Here is a 19,702-nt window from a genome sequence, read left to right on the forward strand (position 1 = left end):
TTGCTCATCGTGCCCAAGTCGACTACCAGAAATATGACACAGCTTACCTGCCAGATGCTGCCATCGCCAGCCTGGGTCATCTTTTCCGTGGAGAAAATGTTGCTTTTCTCAGTGGTTCCCCCAGTCCCAGCTCCTCCAATTGCACCGCCATTTTGGTGGTTGTTATTGCCACCGGCGGATCCTGTAGCCGCCGCTGCTGCAGCAGCTGCTGCGGCGGCCGCCGTGCCGGCAACTGTTGCAACTGTTGGAGCTACCGTAGTGGTGGTGCCCGCCGTGGCCGGATCTGCGTTGAGGGCGGGCGGCGTGTGGAGCAGCACGTACTCGTTGAACATCACCGAAGGTCGCCGGCTGGCCGAGGTGGGCGGACTTAGGAAGCCCGAGGTGCACGGATGACTCTGCGAGTGTGCAGCGATTCGAAATAAAAGTTATTAGTTCGTACTGATCGGGGGGATTGTTGGGTATTTGGGGGGAATGAGATGGAAGATAACGCTCAACTGGTTCGATGACTAAGTACTAGCAAATACTATATACAAGGTTTACACAGGGTGCTTTTCAAATAAATGGATAACCTGATTTTTACTTGTACCGAAACGGCGTTTTCAATGCGCAAATCAATAAGTAGGGTTTTTATTTACAAGGCTTACAGCGATACTTAATTTTGGCAACAATCCAATTCCCTGTGCATTTACACACTTTAACCTTTGCCCTTTTTTTGCGACTCCACCTAACATTTATTATAGCTTTAATGGGAGACATATGGACGTATATACGGGTCGGGTTATTGTCTCTGCTTACAAACGGCATTTACATACGCAAACAATACGAAATGATATAAATAATTAATGGGCGTTTCGACGGGACAATGGGCTGGAACAATGGGCTACAGATTTATCAATGGGACAATCAATTCGCTGTGTGCTTATAAACACAGAAACAAAAAAGCTATTTCAACTGCACTTAATATGCAAACATATCGTTTATATCTACAATTTGTAAGTGTTTTTCTTTTTCCATTGGTTTTTACGTGAATAGCATATTTGGTGATACTTGTGCGCTGGCTGAATGCCCTTGCCAGAGGTCACGCATGACCCGCTCATTTTCGCGCGGTAGGACATTCAGAGTTCGGTGCTGACCGAAGTTGCGCTGCGCTCATTCATAAATTATGCTGGCAATTTAAACATATTTTACATATTTTACTTATTTATCGTTCAGTACCTTGCCCAAATTTCCCAACTGCAGCTATGAGAATTAGCAAGGTTTATAACAAATATGAAAGATTATTATTATTATTATTATTATTCGTTTGTGGCTGCTGTTTGAAATGCTGTCTGTTTTTGTTCGCTGGCTATTTCGATTTTTGGTTCGGGAATTTGGAAATATATATATGTATATATATATATATATTTTTATTCTGTTTCTGTAGCTGTTAATCTTTACTGTTTTCGGATCGAATCGATTTTGGTGGGTGTTCTATATTTGTGAATAGAGCTGAACGCTGCAAAGGTAACCATACTTACAATTAGCTGCTCGGAATCAATCATTTGCTGCGGAAACTTCAGCAATATGGTCTTCTGCTCGGCGGCACTGCCCTCCGGCTTCAGCTGATGATGTGCGGTGGACTTTTTCAGCGAGGAACTCCGGGGCAATCCGTCTGGGGCCAGAGATTGCTCCGTGTTGTCCGACGAGGAGTGCTGCTGCTGCTGTTGGTTTTGGTGTTGCTGCTGTTGATGTTGCAGCAATTGATGTTGCTGGTGGTGGGCCGAGGACATGGTCACACTGGCGGCGCTGCCATTTATACCATTGACCAGCGCCACTGTGGTGCAGCTGGCGGCATTGTTGTTGTTGTTGTTGTTATTGTTGTTGCCACCGCCGCCAGCTGTGTGGTTTCCACTGCCATTGTGGTTGCTACTGGTGCTGTTGTTGTTGTTATTGTTGTTGTTGCTAGCCGAATTGAGCGGCACCATGACGGTAATCATCTGATCCTGAATACTGGACGGCTTGCGATTACTGTACTTGGGGCACTTGGGATGATGGCACTTGATCCGCGACGGCGAGAAGGTCAAATTGTCGGCATTGGGCAGTAGGCCCTCCTTGCGCTGCTGTCGCTGGTACCTGTGGTGTTCCAGCGGTTCGTTCGGTGGTTCATTGATTGGGTGGCAGGGTTGACAGAGTGGGTGAAATAACAATTCGATTAGCGACAAGTTGGACAGACAGTACGCGGGGTTCACACACTCATGTCTGTACACAAAACATCGTGTTCTATGTTTTTGGGGTCGATTGAGGGAGGTAGGTGGGTCAGGCGGCACCACGGAGACGTGGGTGGTTGCGTTGCACGTGCATCGGCTACAGGGTGGGTCAGATGGTTTTGGGGTGATTCAGGTGGGGTTTCCATTTGTACGTGCACTCTCATTAGTGTCAGTGCCATGTCGCATGTATGTGTGCGTGTGTGTGCTTAGCCATTAGACAGACAACAATCGCAATTACATAATTCAATCAAATGAACTAAGGACAACGACAGTACAAAAATGCAAATGATCCAAATTAACACGAGTCCCATCTGCGGATTCAGTGCCATTCGCTTAACTCGTTATTCTGTACTCTGTTCTAAATGTGGCATCATTGTGTGGCGGCAATCTAGTGTGAGGCACATGTTAGGATGGGATTGTGGTTACAGAGATGGGTCATCAATAGGATAGGTCGGCATGGGACACCATTACGAATACATTTCCTTCCGAGAAGTCAAAGATCTGCTTGGTTTTGCCATTAAATCCAGATTTGTGAGACAATGAGCCTTAATTTTTTTGTGCGCATGAGGGGACTCATTACATAGTAGCAATGCGGATGCACTTTCAAATCACTATATATGTACCTCTTCTAGCCTAAAACTTTTAGTTATACACATTCATGCCCTGGCCACTAGACTCGCTGCTAATTTAAGTGCGTTACTAAACGCTATGTATGTATGAATAATCAAATTGCAAAGCACTCTAACTAAGGCTTAAACAAAAAATTTAATTTAATGTAAATTTCGGGCAATAAACAATTGAAATTAAAGAAAAAACAAAAAAATGTCTGTTAAACTTGGGAAATCTCGTTTTAAACTGAAAGTGTTGGTTAAACAAAGCATCTTAAGAAATTAAAATCACAGAAATTAAATCTCTTTGTGAAAGAGAGTTGCCCAAGTCTTGGGCAAACCGAAAACAGAATTAAGTAATCTGGGAAATTTTTGAGGAAATCACTGGTGGTGGTTGCAAAGTCCTTGTTCGTGGCTCGAGTTCTCCTGTCAGTGCGAGCTGAGCTTTTGCCGAGAGATTAGTGCGCTAATTACTCGCTTTAATGGGTTAGTAATCAATCAAGTTTCAAGTGACTAAAGCCTACAGCTTTCTAAATCTTTTTCTTTCTGTTTCGCGCTCGAGGGGTACGAAAAACCAAACAGAGAGAGAGAGTCAGAGACTGAGAGAGTGTGAGAGAGCGAGAGAGAGAGAGAGAGGGTAAGGGAACGGAAACCGGAAACTAAAATAACGAACGGAAGGTATAATTGAATGAAATCAAAAGGTACAAGCAGCATACTTATATAATCTGTACTTCTTTAACATTCGTCTCTTGAAGCGACGCCACAGATGGGCGATATATTTGACGATCTCCGCATAGCAGGTGGCCGGTTCCGAGTTATTTGTGCTGCTGGCCAGGGTCGAAGTGGAGGTGTACCGGGCTCGCTCCTGTCGCATCCGCTCCATCTCGCGTTTCTTGGTCTCCGAGAATTGCGTGGCGATGACGACCAGGCACAGGTTGATCATGAAGAACGAACCAATCTATAAAGATTCGAAAAAGAAACGCCATAAATCAGTATACGTTTGCAACAAATCGCAACAATTTTTAAATGTGCAATAAAAGGTTATCCGAACCGGGCTCTTCCCAGCAGGTGGCGCTTTGTTGATGCTGAAAAAAACTTTTCGCATTTCCGTTTAAAAGTTTTCGCTTTCATTGCTGCCGGCGACAAGTGCAAGCCATAAGTTTTGCCATGCCTTTGTTTATACTCCCACACACACACACATCAAATGGCTACTGATGGCCCCTTTGGGAGCACCTTTTTGGCCAGCCGCTTGAATTCAATTAGCTGGGGGATCGGTAGACGCCACCTGGTGGTCATCGTGGGATTACAAGGCAACCAAGATGCTGATCTCAAAACTTCGAATCACTAAACTTAGGCATCCAACGCCTGCCTGCCCTAATTCGTTAAGCCTGGCTTTTGAATTATTGTAAAACTTACCTAGAGTTGAGTAGAGCAAACGAAGTTTTAAACTTTAGCTTTAAGTTATCATCAGGAATAAAGGTAACTTTTACCTGTCAGGAAGGCCCGACCGTGGAAGTTTTAAATACCAATTTTCAACTTGAATGGGCAATGTCCAGTTGGTCTTCCTGAGATGACTTTAAAACTTACAATTAGAATATCACTTTCAACTGCGTTTAAATTTTGGCTCTATAGGCGACAACGTCGTTTGCAAAATATGATCCATATATGGATTGGAATATTTTTCCCAAAAATGCGAGATATTTGAAATTTATTTATTCGAAAAGGTGATTTTTCGACAAAAAAAAATCAATACTCAAACTCGCTACTTAAATGCGTTGCAAAAAATTGACTTTATTTTTTAATAGATGGATGAAAGCACTTTATAAGCTAAGATTATTTATTGCCAAGCTAGAGCTAAGAGTCTTCCAAGAACTAGCAAGTAGTTCTTCCTCCAAGGACTGAAAATCGAAACGTTGGCAAAGTTTAAATTGAAAACATATTTCAAAAACAAAGAAAGCGCTTCTAATTTGGAACTCGTGAGCTTGGCAGAAAATGCATAAAACATAAATAAGCAATTTCCCTCCATGGCGAGCGCCCAATAGCAAATGGGGAGAGCTGAGTTGGAGTGAGTTCTAGAGGAAACTGAAAACTATTTGCATACCAAAAGTTGTTGCCAACAAGAGCAAAATCATTTTGCACACGAAATGAACAGCGACAAAGACAGAGACAGAACGAGCTAGAGCGAGCAGGAGAGAGAAAGGCTAAGCAAACTTCAAACATAAATAATGAAATTTCCTCATGTGTGTCCGTCCGCATTTGTATCTGTATCTGTATCCGTATCTGTATCTGTGCCTGTGACTGTGTCCACTTGTGTGAGTGTCTGTGAGCCATAAAGGCTTTTAATTAGTCCAAGGACACCTGAGCACAAATCCTGCCATGCAAATGACAGCACAACAGACTGGAGTCCACTCGAAGATGGCACTGGCGAAAGTGGACAGTCGCCGGGTGGCAAAATGTGAAAGTGGCAAATGGAAATGGAAAATGGCGGCGGGAAGGGACTCGGGGCTCGGGGTGCCTGCTGTCTGGTGTCTGCCTTGCAACACGATGTCAGCTTCATGAAATTCATAGCATTTTTCGTAGACAAACTTTCCGCACTGTTGTTTGGTCGGCCACCTGAGCACCGGACCTGCTGTGCGTGTGTGGTCATAGTTTAAAAGTAATTTACTTATTTGCATTGCCAAATTGCTTTGCCATACTTTCGGCCTACCGTCGCCGCCGTCGTAAGCCCCAAAAAAAACATGGTCCCAGCGCAACTTCAGCTCAATTAGTTGGAGACCGTATAAGCCTTCTACAAATTAAATATTCAATTCGTGATCAAAGCGGGTGGCCGCCAGAACCCGTGGCCTCTGACCCCTGACCCGCTAACCCACTGAGCCCCCTGAAATCGCCCCGCCAAAATAAGGGAACAACACTCACCACAATCAGCAGCACAAAGTATATCCAATCCCAAAAGCTGTGCGCATCCTGCACGTAATACATTATGTCCGTCCAGCCCTCCAGCGAGATGACCTGCAAATCCAACAAATATTTCACCGTAATTAGCGTGCGCTCTCTGCAGATATATAAATGTACGAGTATGCAACGAAAATGAAAAGAAGAAACGAGGCATAAAGTCGGGGCAGCTGGCTGGTGTTTTATTGTTCACGCCCCGCCATTGTTGGCCAAAATGAAACGGGAGGGGGGAAGGAGTTGTGGGCAGAGCAATTAGGATGGCGTTTTGGCCGGGGCCACGTCACGTATGCGTAATGTGCGGCTTTAAGCGATGAAACACGTATGAAATTATCCATTGACTACCTGTTCTTAAACGCATCATAAAGTTACAGAGATTTAACTAAAAGTCAATATTATTTATGATAAATGGTATGCTACATACACGTTGCCACTGGCACCCGCGCATTGACCTTGCCGTTGAAGGTTGTGCACTTTTTCTAGGATATTTTTAATAATTCATAAATAAACTATCGATTAAACTTGATTTGCCTTGAGTAGTATTATCCGCTTATGCGAATTATATTATTAATAAAACCATCCCTACAAATGCGCCCAAATTCCATTCAGATTTAACTCCCTGAGGGCATTAAATACAGCACAATGCGCCACTGCCGCTAAAACCGCCGCGTATAACCCGCTATTGGTTTCATGGCCTAATGTGCACTTGATTTGGGCTTAATTACATCATTTGACCTGCATATCAATAGATTGGCTTGCGGTGTGCGCCGTGTAATTGGCATATCAATTAAGGCCCGCCCCGGAGGACGAGTGCATTTCGAGTGGAGCGAGTTGGGGTTACCATTCATCAGTTTTGGCATCAGTTTCGGCATCAGCATCCCTATCACTATCACTTGGGATATCACTATCACCCCGATTCCCGCACGGATGGGGATGCAAATTGCTGGCGTTTGTTTTGTTAGTTTAGGGAAAGCTGGTAGAGCTGGCAGTTTTACTCGTGGCAGAAGTTGACGCCGAATTAGCATACAACATTTTGTTGTTTCAATCGCTGCTCCTCGCCTGTTGCTATTTGTTGAACAAAGTTTAACACTAATTGGATACACGACGAAAAAGAAAGTAGTATTGCTGGCGGTTGACAAACGCCGGTCATAATCTAATTTTTTTCTAATAAAACATTTAATTATTTCGCTGTGAAGGGACGGGGACTTTACTCACCAGGAATATGGCCACCCAGGCCATGCCGATGTTGTCGAAGGATATCGTGCCCTGGAACGGATTCTCGCCGCTCTGCTTGCAGGTGGTATAGTACTGGTTCCAATTGACGCAGGACGTGTTCGTCGGCTCATTGAAGTCGAACAGCTTGGCCTCCTCTGCGGATTGCGGGATGAAGAGATGTTAGAATGAGACGATGGGGCGGAAAGTGTATTGTTTGTAATTGTGATTGCTTCGGTGGCTCTGGCTGTCATTAAGCGACAGCGAGAGGGCAATTAAAAATGCCATCAAATTTGATTACAGCGCAATTTGCACTTCATTTAGCTTTAAAGTTAATGTAATTGACGTTGACTGGTAATGGGGATGGGTGTGTGGATTGGGGCAGACTTACCATTACAGACCAGCGAACCAATGCGATACGGCGGGAAGTTTCCGCACAGATGCATCCCCGAATCGTTGGGCGTGGAGCAGATATAGTCCTGATCTTTGGAGAACTCGTAGTACTGCGACAGGCTAGGGGTGCGATGTGTACAGAGAATTAGGAGAGTCATGGGATGCGATTGTCAGTTTAGATCGGAAGAACATCCAGCACACAAAGAAACAAAGTGTACGAAACAGAAGTTCACACCACAGAGAGAGAGAGAGAGATATTTATAGAGATCGAGACATATAGAGAGATAAGAAAGAAGTGAGAGTGAGAGAAAGATAAAGAGAGAGCACAAAGAGAACAATTAATAATCGTAATCCGTAATCGTAGTTCCATATAAGTAATCTGTATGTTCAATGCGTATCGTAAACATTTACATCGAGATTTACGTAGAGAGATGTCAAAAAATAAAGCAAGTAAATGATATCAATAAGTCAATTTTGATTGGTGCTGAGCTTCGCGTTTGATCCGCGAAAACATTCAACTAATTAGAGTGAGATAGACAATGCCAATTCCAATATACGTGAGGCAAAATAAAAAAGCTAAACAGAACTGAACAGAGTGAGACACGGTTGACCAATGCAAGAGAGAGACAGATAGAGGGTGAGCGATAGCGAGTAACAAGAGCAAGAAGCAATAGCGATTATCTAGGGCGAGTAGCGAGAGCGAGTGGAATAAGAAAGAAGCTACTGATAGGCTTCCACACACAGAGAGATCTGGATATAGCCACAGAGCGAGTAAGCGGGAAAGAGTGAGTCGTAGTAAAAGCTGCTGACACTGAGCATAAGTACAGGAAGACACAACTGTACCGCAAGTGAGAAAGTGAGATATAAGCGAGCCACAAAGCGCCAACTAAAACGCAAGAAGCACAAAAGGAATGAGGAGGCGGAGAGCAAAGTAAGACAGCTGGAGAGGGGGGAGGGGGGAGGAGGGAGGTTGCAAAAAGGAAGAGGACTACACACTCGTAAAAAAGGAAATGAAAACGCCAAAGCAATTTAAATTAAACGCGCAATGTTGCCACAAAATGGCCGACGCGCCGGAAACTCGCGACTTCAAAAAATGTCTGCCTCAACCAAGTGTCAACCGTAAAGTGTGTGTGCCTGTGTACGCTTGTCTGTGTTCCAGGGTGTCGTCGTGTGCGTGTGACAATAAAATGTGTTTAATATGCACGTGCAAGCACGGCAATGACAGTCGAGGGGGACGAGGGGCGAGCGCATCGCAAGTGAATTTTGAAATATTCCCGCTCGCTTTTTTCTGTTTATTTTTTTTTTCTACCATTTCTTTGCACAGTTCGCAACAATTCGCACGCTTCAACGTATGCAAAACTTTATGGAGCTCTTGTATATGCGTTTGTGTGTGTATCAGAGAACTGCAGCCCGCCACTGGCACTCTACGTCCACCCGATAAACACTCGGTCTCTAGGCACCCCGTCTTTTTTGACACCCTACTTGCGGCAACAGAAAATATTCGGGTGTTTTACCAACGTTGTGTTTTTGTTACGAGTAAAAAAACCACCCGAGGCCTGCTGCGCAAGAGCCGTATGGGTGAGTGGACGCACAGTCAACGATCGGCCGCAGGTCATTTTTTGTACGCCTAAAATTTGTATGGGTGGAAGCGCGACGGGTATAAGAAATGAAGGGTAAAAGGGAATACCCAAGAAAAATTTCGTGCTCATGTCGGGTGCCACCCGTTTCGAATGATTGCCTTACTAATTTTTCACAAGTCGCTAGCTGAATACTCTAATGACAAATATTCTTGCATAAATTCATTTTTGAAATGAATTTTGTGACATTATGTACATAGATTCGGCTATTAGCATTATTACTATTACTATTATTTTTACTATAATTTACATTTAAATAATACAAACGTTAATAATATATATAATATATAATAATATATAATATAATATATATATATATATATATATATATAATAATTAAATTACATATATATATATATTTATAATATATAATATAATAAAATATAATATAATATATATAATTATAATAAAATATAATAATAAGGTGAAGGGCATATTTTACAAAGTATTCGACAAAGTCTAGAGCCACGCCGAAAGAATAGTGTGTAAACGTATGGAGTGTAAAACGTATGGAGTTACGCATCTCGTCTGTGACTCGAATATCTACAAGAGTAGATAGACTGATAGAGACTATTACCCGAGTATTTTTCGAAACACCCGAGTATTTTTGGAAACACCCATGTGTTTAACGGTAAACCCACAAGTGTTTTTGTCACTCATCCCTTTTTAGGCATTTGTCTTTTTCTGACTGTTTGTCTTCTCTACCCTCCGTTATGGGTGCCGAGTATGATCGGCACCCGCGACGCAGGTCACCGTATTGATTCGGGTGCGGGCACAACGGGGCGTCTTGTCTACATGTGCAGATGTATACTGTGTGTTTGTAAGTACCCGCGATGTGCGTGGCGGGTAGCACCCGCACACAAAATTGTTGGGTGTGAGTCGAGTGGTAAAAAATGCCACCCTTGCAGTTCTCTGGTGTGTATATGTGTAATTGTTGTACTTGATTTGCGCGAGCGTGTGTGTGTGTGTGTGTGAATAGGAGAGAGCGAAAACGAGAGGGACGAATGAAGAAGCAGGGGCAGCTTTAAATACCTTTGCAATAGAAACTGATGATTTTTCCTGTAAAAAGAGTTCAGCTTACAAGAGATACACATACATAGGCGCACACAGCAGCGTGACAGTGTGTGTGTGTGTGTGTGTGTGAGAGTGCGGGGCAAGTGTGCCTGTGTGCTGCTGTACGTTTGTGTGTGTGTGTGTTTCGCTCTACTCTACTAAATATTGTACTGCACTGTGCTCCACTTTACTGTATTTTCAGTGTGTGTGTTGTGGACCCCAAAATGTTGTTTAACTTGGTGAACAAAAAACTTAAAAAAATACAGAACTGTGCGCGTTTAGAATGTCGACTTTAAAATACCCATCTTTAGTCATATGCTAAAAATAAAGTTATAAACTATCCAATACCACTTAGATTGTTTGATTGCGAATGTGTTTAGCTCTTTTTTAGATTTATTTCTATGACAATATTGGCTTAAAGATGCATTGATGGATAAGGTCTCTATAAATCTGGTTAAAATAGAAATGGAATTGGATCATATAACCCTTTAGCTATGGAATTTCACGAAATGAAAGGAGAAACATGTATGTTGTTGCTAATTGGTATGCTTGTTGTTTCGGCTGTTTGTGTGCATTCTTTGCTTTTTTCGGGGGTTTCCAAAACATGTCATATATTTGTGTGTAGAACCTCAAACAATGATAAAAACAAGAGCAGAAAATTGCAAAATGAAACCCAAAATTTGGCAAATGCAACATAAACAAAACGGTTGAAAGGGGGGATCGCGGTGGGGTCGTTTGACCCCGATTCTATATTTGTATACACATACTCATAAAGAGGTGTGTGTGTGTGTGGTTTAGTTAGCAGTTGAGATCAGGTTCAAGTGGTGCCACATCAACAACTCTAAACACAAAAAGAAACGTACATCAAGTCTAGGCTAAAAATATTTATGGTAACTGGAAGAGGGGTTAGACTAGGTGGCAAATAAAATGTGGCCTCAGACGGGTTAACTAGGGGCTTTTGCTTTTGGTACAGTTGTGTTGGGTGGGCAAAATAGTGAATACATATAGTGTTTTCTTTTTGGGCGGAGGAAACAGCAGGATGCTTAGTGGTTGTCTAGTTTAGTTTAATTTAGTTGATATTTAGTATAGCTTGGTATTTCGTATATATATGTATATATGTATAATCATTAATCTTCAAATATTACGTATACAAAGAGAAAGATACAGATAGAAAGTTAGCTGGTTAAACGTTAGAGTTAAAGGAAGTCGTATTTCGTATTATCGTATGGCCAAATATTAAACTAATACGAGTATATAGATATGCACATCTACTAATAAGGTGTGTCGACTATCGAACGTGTGTGGGAGCGTGAGGGGTAATTAGAGTAGTGTGTGTGTGTGTGTGTGGGAGTGAGGTAGAAAGTACTAGGACAGTGAAGTATTTAGTCCTTTGTCTATCTAACTAAAACGCCGTGGCCACTGAATTATTATTACTCAGAAAATGAGGAAGAATAGTTGATAATTTTAAAAATGATAATTTAAGTCGGATTTTCCAATATGGTGGAATACTTTTATGCAAACGATGCAGTGAATGCAGTGGCCATGGCGCTTCACAAAATTAAGGGAAAAAGACATTTAGATATTGAGCTTTTGGTAGAGTAGTAGTACCCACTGATCAGGGGACACAGGGTGTTGGGATAAAGGTCAAAGGTCTATGCACTTAGCAGGCTAGCGCTGGTGAAGACAGACATAGTTAGAGGAAGGCTATAGGTATTTAAAGTCAGTGGTGAAGAGTTACATTGATATCAGTATTTATAGACAGAATCTAGTTGTAGACTAGCTAGTAGACGGCTATTAGAATCTGTTTATTGTGTCCACTTTCGGGTCTTCCTTTGGTTTAATAGTGTGTGTAACTGTGTGTTCGTGTGGGAGTGTGTCGGTGTGTGGGTTAAGTTAAGAGGGGAATAAATCATTTTATCTTACGAGTTAACACGGACTCGAACTCTGTACACTTCAGGAACCCTGTAAACAAAAAATTTGTTCCCGGTATGATTTTTGTTTTTGTTTCATATTATCTGCTTTTGTTGGTATTTGATATTTATTTTTGTTGGGTTTGCTTCTAGGGAGAAAACGTAAAACTCGAAAACATAAAGAGATAAGTGGAGGTCAGATTTTGGATTTTTGATATGCTTGGCTGCCAATTAGGATATATTTTTGTTCTCTTGTTCTGTTTTGGTTTCAATTTTATTTAATATTTCTTTTTTTTGGTTTTTTTGTCACAACTTAGCAACAAATCGAAGAAACGAAAAACTGGAAAAGAACATATATGCATATATATATCTATACTCTGTTTGCCATTCTCACAGGCTTGTCTGTTGTTGTGAGTGTGCGTGTGAGGGTGTGGGTGTGTGGTGTGGGTGTGTGTTGTGTCTGTTTGTTGTGTTTGTATGGGTTGGATGTGGGTGTATATACAGCATGACTTCGGAGGCTCACAATATCACAGAAATGTTGATTGTATGGTACAATTCCTGCCCGTGCGAATGAAGTTTGTTCATAACGAAAAGCCCAAAAACCAAATCAAAAAATGATGAATTCAAACCATAAAGGGAACTGCCGAATAAAAGTACCATCATCAAAATTGAATGGGGCAAGAACCTGTTTTATATATCTGGAAAATATGTCTGCCTTACTATTGAATTCAATTTCCCAGTCTTGCTAAACCAAATCAAAAATGTTAAAATACGCTCGACTGCAAATTGCCAGTTGCACGATAATTATGCAAAGCAAAAGTCAGCCGCAAAAAATAAATCTATTTTGTGAACAACATATAATCGTATGTATAAACAAACAATTTGTACAGCTGGGCATGCAAAGGCAAACAACAAACAATAAACAAGGAAACCGGGGGAAAACAAAGCCACCGAAAAAAGTGAATCTTCTTGGACAATCCGCGCAGCGACCCAAAAATTCCGTTGCCTACTTTAAAGGCCTGCGCTGTCTATGTATGGGTGAGTCCTTCTGTTTTGTACGTGTGTGTGTGTGTGTGTGAGGGTGAGAGAGCACGCGTGTCCTTTCAGTTCTGCGTGTGACGTTATAAAGCCGCCGTGGCACAAACACAGACGCAAACACAATGCCAATGATAAATGATTGTTTTGGCCAAGTTTAAAATCTTTTGTCAGTTGCCGACAAGAGAGCACTGTGGCTCTCAGCCACTCAAAAAGGATTCGAAATTTCAAGACATGTATGGATGAACGGATTTTGGAAATTGTTTTTAAAACTTGCCTTAAATTCAAAATTGAAACATAGATAAGATCAGATAACTTCGAGCTATTTTTATCCATCCCTGGTTTATCTTTCACTTTTGTTTAATTACATTGACATGTGGAAGAATTTGCACCACTGTGCGGTCTTTTTTTTCCAGCTTCTTCCTGCTGTCAGGACCACAAGACGACTGTTTTTTGGTGCCACAACTGGCACAAGGATTTGGCCGGTGGACCAAAGAAGGGAATTAGGCCCAAGTGGGCAGAACGGACTTCATCAGGCCTTTCGGATTTCATATGCAAATTCATCGGATTCTGATGCAGCTACAGCGGGATCTCAACTGTTTTTGTTTAAAGCGTTTATGGCGTTGTTTGTGTGGGTGATATGTGCTTGTATCCTGTAACCTGTGTCCTGTGGCTAAGGCTAAGGCTAAACCAAAAACCAAAAGCTAAGCCATGGAACCAAAAAAGCCAAACAGCGGGAGGATTGGGAAAGCAGCAGCCAGGCAGTTGTGAAAGACTCGGCTCAAAGTCTGGACTCGATTTAGGTTTAGATGACGCGGAGTAAAAAGTACAAAACCAAAAACCAAAGCACTCAAGGCAACAAAAGAAAGTTTCGAATCGGAATACACGATACGGGCTTATATATGTATATATATATAATATATCGATATGTACAATATGTATGTTATATGCCTAGATATGTACGATTATGTATGAGACCCGGAGGCGCCGGCAGACAGAGGCCTATATGTCCCATACGACCTGGTTTTCTTTTTCATTCTCGAATCGAGCGCTTGGGATTCGCTTCAACTTTGTACTTACGTGAGGGGATAGACCATGCCTTCGGTTCGCATCAGGCTACATCGCTGCCGCAGAATTCCCTCCCACAGCTGGACTCCAATAATGCCGAAGATGAAGAACACGAAGAAGCAGAGCAAGAGGACATTGCCCAGCATGGGCAGGGTGTCCAGCAGGAGCATCACCAGGATTCGCATGCCTGTTGAGGATTAGGTGTCACACACTTGGACTCACTATATCAGTTACCATCTGCACACTTACTGGGTATTCGATTGATGGCCCGCAGCGGACGCAGCACTCGAATCGTTCGTATGGCAGTCAGATTGAGATTCTCCACATGCATCACGTACTCCAGCAGACCTGCCAGAACGATGAAGAAGTCCAGCCGATTCCACGAGTCCGCCAGATAGGTGTTCTTGCCACAGATGCCCATGGCCACCATCTTGATGGTCATTTCCAGGGCAAAGAAGGCGAAGATGATGTCGTCGAAGATCTGAGAGGGATGGAGTTGCATTTGGTGGTTATATTTTAATATATGTATCCTTCTTCCTGTTCGCCCTTCAATTTGACCCGCTTTTTCGCACCGCAAATCCCATTCGATTAATGACCAAAACCCAACGAACTAACGACAGTTGATCAAATTAAAATTAGCAAGCCCTGCTCATGGGCGACGGCGGAGTGGATGAGGGACAGGGGTGGAAAGGACACGTCAGGCGTCACACACATGCACATCGAAATGAGTTTGCCTTGGCGGCATCATCATCATCCCCATTGCCATCATCGTCGTCATCTTTTTCTTGTGCACCGTCTTGTGTCAAGTAATTTGGGTTCTTTGGGGGATGGTCGGGATATATGTATATATATATATATGTAAGTATATACATGTTTAGTTGGGATAAGGGCGACAAAGTGGGCGGCTGTTACGCCCACTTATATCACTGACTGCGACTGCGGCTGTCGTTGTCATTTTGACTTTGTGCTGTGTGCCAATTTGGCGATGCCTTCTCTTGTCTTGTCTTGTCTCGTCCTTCCTGCCACCTCCATCGCCACATCCACGGCATCGCCATCTCCGCAAGAAACTCATCCTTGTCCTTGCCAGTATCCTGTCGTGACTGGTGTTGGACGCCTGCTTTTCGGGAGGTCCTGGCCCTGTCCCCAGCTGTCCTGTTACTTTACACTTGGCTGCCGCCGAAACTGTCGCCCGACTTACATATCATTTACAAACATTTTCGCACGTTGAGCCCGGCGATTCTCTCTATGCTCCGTCTGTAATTGCCCCACTGAACACTCCACTGCACAGCGCCCATTCCATCCACTCCACCCACTTCACTCCCCCCCAGAAGCGGGGGAAAAAAATAAAAAAATCTGCGGTGGTGCCGCCTAATGAGCCGAAGTGCCTCGTTGGGGTGTCATCAGTGTGGCAGCCAGGAAGTGAGCCAAAAAATTGCTTAAATAAATGGCATTTAATGTGACACCGATGCTGACAGGCCCACCTGGGGAGCAAGGATATCCAGCGAAGAAAGGAGACCCAGCCATTCGAGTCCTTCGCCACATTTTTCACATCATTTTTCCTATCAAATTAACCTTAAGCCCCCGGGATGGATCCATAATTATGTCAATTAAAAATATTCCACAGAGACAGTTGATGCTGCAATGGTATTGTACATTCCACACTGTTCATACTTAAATATTTACACACTACCTGCAACACATTGCTGGCACTATCAAATCCAATTACTAGTCATATGTACTTAACTTAGTTATTATCAGAGCTCGCCAATGGGGGAGCCTTTTAATTTATATATAAACAAATTGACTATAACTCACCTGAAGGATCTTGCAGCGGTTCGTCACACAGGCGTCGTCCACGCAGGGCTGATACATGCCGAGGGTGATGCAGTTGAGCAGGATGACCAGGATGGAGACGCGCTCGAACCATGTGAAGGTGGCCGAAATGGAGGGTGAGTCCATATCTAAGTTAAGGGCAAAACCAAAGGAATGGCAAACAAGGACGAGGTCAAAGGGAAAACAGAGAAATTTTTCTAGTATAGTCGTTGCCTATTTTTGTGCGCTGATTGAAGGCGAAACAAGTCGAGCGAAAGAAGCGGGCTAGGGCGAAGGCGGAGACGGAAGGGGGCGTGGTGGATAACAACTTGCAGTTGCCTCTAATGCGCACTCAAGTGCTTGTCAACTTGCCTGCCAGCCACCCGCAACCCACACCGCCCACATTTTCCACCCGCCCCTCCTGCGGTTGTCGTTTGTCGGTCTCGTTTGGTATGCGCTCGGTTTTGGTTTTGTGGAGCTGGAGGCTGGAGGCTGTCGGCTGGCGGCTCTTGGTCTCTGGATTCCCATCCCCATGCTCATTCCCGGTCCCAATCCCAATCCCATTCCCATTACCAGCCAGCAAATGCAGCAAATTGATGACAGTTGGCAGTCAGCTCATAACACTCGATCTAAATGCGTTTGGCCAAGCAGGCAACTCAGCTGAAAGTAACATTGTAAATTACTGGTTTTATATGTTTTCTCTGGCCCTCAAGTTTAACACTCATACGCCGTGTGGCCTTTGCTTAAATACTCATCACTTAAGCAGTTAATACATGCAAATTCCATAGTTTATTGCTCATACGCAGTGTGGCTCGGCTCGAATTGTTCAAGAAGGTTGCATTTTTAGTGAAAACAAGACTAGGATAAACAAACAATTTAGGTTTTTGATGAACCCACAATGGGATAAGTTTAAAAGCCGTAAGGCAACAAGAAATACGTTTGGGTGTGCAAAGTTCTATGTAATTTAATCACTCAAACGAAGTTTTGCCGGAGTTTAAAATTTTTGGCAAGAGGAAATTGAAAACCTAGACATATAGCACGCATACGCAGTGTTGTCTTCTTTAAACAACAAAAATTCCATTACTAATTGCTGTTTTCTTTAGACTTTTATAAATCTAAAAAAGTAATACTTAGGCAAAATACAAGTGCAAGTAATGCGCTTTTAGGGATCCACGTTTTTTTGGGTCTTTCATCAAATGGAATTCAATCGACTGCTCTACCAGCTGAATTTTTTCCCCCATCCCATTCACCATCACATCGTCCTTTCTGCCACTTGTCGCCTAAAAGCCTCGCAGCTGCACTTTGGTTTTCGGGCCTCAGGCTCAAAAAAAAAGGAAGAAAAAAAGAGCTGGAAAACACAAACACTCGCGCAAGGCCAAGTTGGCAAGCAAGTTGGCAAACGGGCGGGAAGGGGAATTTCGAGCCGGCTTAATGCATGGCCAAATGAGCGCCAAGGACTCATTCTTTCGCCAGAGCAATTAAGGATCGAGAGCACACGCGCAAAATGGCAAAAATGTTTACGCTATTAACGCACAATTAAAGATAAAACGTGGCGCACAATTTGCGCTGGCCAGAAACCAGCAAAACCGAAATGAAACGTAAAGAAATGGGGGAAAAGCGAAAAGCACAACCAAACAAAATATCCCTGGGTGGTAAGGACGAAAAGTCGCCACAAAAACGGGCAATTCATTAGGAGGCGAGAGGAGACTGAAGCATATGCTGGTCGAGGGTCAGCGAATCGGTTCGGTTCGGATCGGATCGGGTCGCTTTTGGATTCAGTTCAGTTCAGTTCAGTTCGCTTCGGTTTGGGACCGCGGCCGTGTCATAAAAACAAATGTGAACAGGCCCAGACGGCACAAAAGGCCGCGACCAGGCCAGAAAAAAAAAAATATGGTGCTCCCAAGGGGGCGGAACGGGGAACACGCCCACTCTCCGCCTGGATAAATACTGCAGCAGCACAAATATGCGACAGCAGTAGCAGCAACATCGACCCTGGCGCATTCATTTCATTCAACTTGCCTTCAAAGGGCCACGTATAGGGATGCCAAAAATACAGCGCGATATATAAATATTATATCAAGTTGAGCTTTTTTATGCCAAATTCAATAGCCATATATAACGTGCACTCGCTGCTTTTAAAGTAAATTTTAACGCCGAGAATTAAAACTCTCTGGAATCAAAGTAAAATTCCATATAAAGCCTATAACTTAATATCTAGATATTTCACAATTCATGTTCCGATGATATCAGATATCTGTCTAACCCATCGATATTCTATCGACCTTATGATATTCATCCCTAGTCAGGTGTGTGCGTGGGTGGTGAAATGGGTGGGAAGGTCGGGTCCCCGGCTATGCGCGCATTATTTTTGATTTGGCAACAGCGATGGCCCCCAAACCAACAGTAAACAAATTAAGTCGAGCGTAAAGTCGGCCAGCGGAAAGGGGGCGTTGCCATTAGGGGGGCGTGGCTGGGGTCGGGCCGGGTTGGATTGGATTGGGTGGCAGGGGAATGGAATGGGGACGCATGCAAGCGTGCAGAAATCGCAACAAATTAAAAGAGCCACAAACAAAAACGAGAGCCCCCAAAAGCAAAAGCCGAATAAGATGACTGAACATGCCAAATTGGGGGGATGGGGGCGATGTGCTGAAGAACGGAGAGTGCTGAATACTGAATACTGAATGGCGAATAACGAATAACCAAAGCCCGAATGAGGCAAACGGAATGAAAAAACAAACATTTGGAAAAAAAAGAAAATGAAAAAAGTAAAAGTGAAAAACTTGAGATAAATTGGCTTCGACAAGGAACAAGTTTTCCTCAATGGAAGCGATCAATTTAATTGCTTCTATGACATCAGAGGGCCATTGAATTGACTACTCAGCTGTACAGAGATTTGTAACATGAAGTGGAAAACTTAAGTACTTCATACACTGCTGGAAAAGGACATAGCTTAGCATGGTCACACTGCTCTTATCAGCCGAAAGGGTCACATTTCCAAAGCTGCGACTATCTGATAGTACGGCTTTTAAAGGCTTTAGCCAGGGGCGGAAATTAACAATTCGCACACAGAAGCACGACGACCTGTTGTCCGTCCATCAACGAGGCTCCTCTGGCTCCTCTGGCTCCTCGTCCCCTCGCTCATTTGACAGGACGAGGCACATTTGTGTAATGAATACAATGCACGTACTCACGTGGCGGTCAGCGAGGCCAATGGGCATCGGCCAGAAGGGATCCACGCCGCGCTCCTGGTCCTCTGTCATAATTAGTTATGGGCGTGGCAGCGACTTCACATTACCCAAGGAGCGAGTCCTGCCCCGCATTCCATGCTAATGATGCCTGCGTGTCCGAATGGCCGTGTGTGCTCCTAATGGCAACCGCACAAGGATGCAGCCAGCTGGTGTTGCTGCCTCTGGTTGGCAACCCCCTGACCACCGAAACCGACACTGAGCTACCCGCTCCTGCGATCCACACATATGTATATATATACATACATTGCACGCGCCGTGCACATTTCACGCTAAAAGCGCCGTAAAATGAAGGAGACAACTTTGGCGGATACTGCCCCAAAATGCATCATCCCATATGAGGGGTGTGCTAAAAGTTGCATTGCTAATTTGGGTGGAAAAGTTGCAAAGACGACCGGGTGCTGTAAAAGGCCAATGTCAACTTACAGAGAAAAATATCTTAGGTATTCGATTTTATGACAAGGCAACAAATGTGCTGGCAAACTGTGTGACCATGCAATGCATAATTTGGTTGTAATTAGATTATTTTCCAAT

At 43.5% G+C, this 19,702-nt stretch overlaps 1 protein-coding gene across 12 annotated transcripts in view; it reads right to left on the minus strand.

Moving 5' to 3' along the window:
• The window catches only part of LOC6725257 (voltage-dependent T-type calcium channel subunit alpha-1G), an 81,876-nt gene that overhangs the window by 20,465 nt on the left and 41,709 nt on the right, over positions 1-19,702 (minus strand). For 5 of the 12 annotated variants that reach the window (XM_039297511.2, XM_039297510.2, XM_039297516.2 and 2 more), the window contains exons 5-16: positions 15,927-16,038; positions 14,361-14,592; positions 14,124-14,298; positions 12,022-12,060; positions 10,078-10,104; positions 7,407-7,528; positions 7,019-7,173; positions 5,771-5,863; positions 3,571-3,812; positions 1,518-2,112; positions 1,216-1,239; positions 48-395 (exon numbers count right to left, since the gene is read on the minus strand). In XM_039297511.2, coding sequence (XP_039153445.1) covers positions 48-395; positions 1,216-1,239; positions 1,518-2,112; positions 3,571-3,812; positions 5,771-5,863; positions 7,019-7,173; positions 7,407-7,528; positions 10,078-10,104; positions 12,022-12,060; positions 14,124-14,298; positions 14,361-14,592; positions 15,927-16,038 — 2,164 coding nt within the window. The remainder of the gene's footprint in view (positions 1-47; positions 396-1,215; positions 1,240-1,517; positions 2,113-3,570; positions 3,813-5,770; positions 5,864-7,018; positions 7,174-7,406; positions 7,529-10,077; positions 10,105-12,021; positions 12,061-14,123; positions 14,299-14,360; positions 14,593-15,926; positions 16,039-19,702) is intronic. The other 7 variants (XM_044923689.1, XM_044923687.1, XM_039297512.2 and 4 more) reach the window with 6 other exon arrangements.

The sequence above is a fragment of the Drosophila simulans genome, chromosome X (assembly GCF_016746395.2).
Source record: "Drosophila simulans strain w501 chromosome X, Prin_Dsim_3.1, whole genome shotgun sequence".
NCBI classification, from domain to species: Eukaryota; Metazoa; Arthropoda; class Insecta; order Diptera; family Drosophilidae; genus Drosophila; species Drosophila simulans.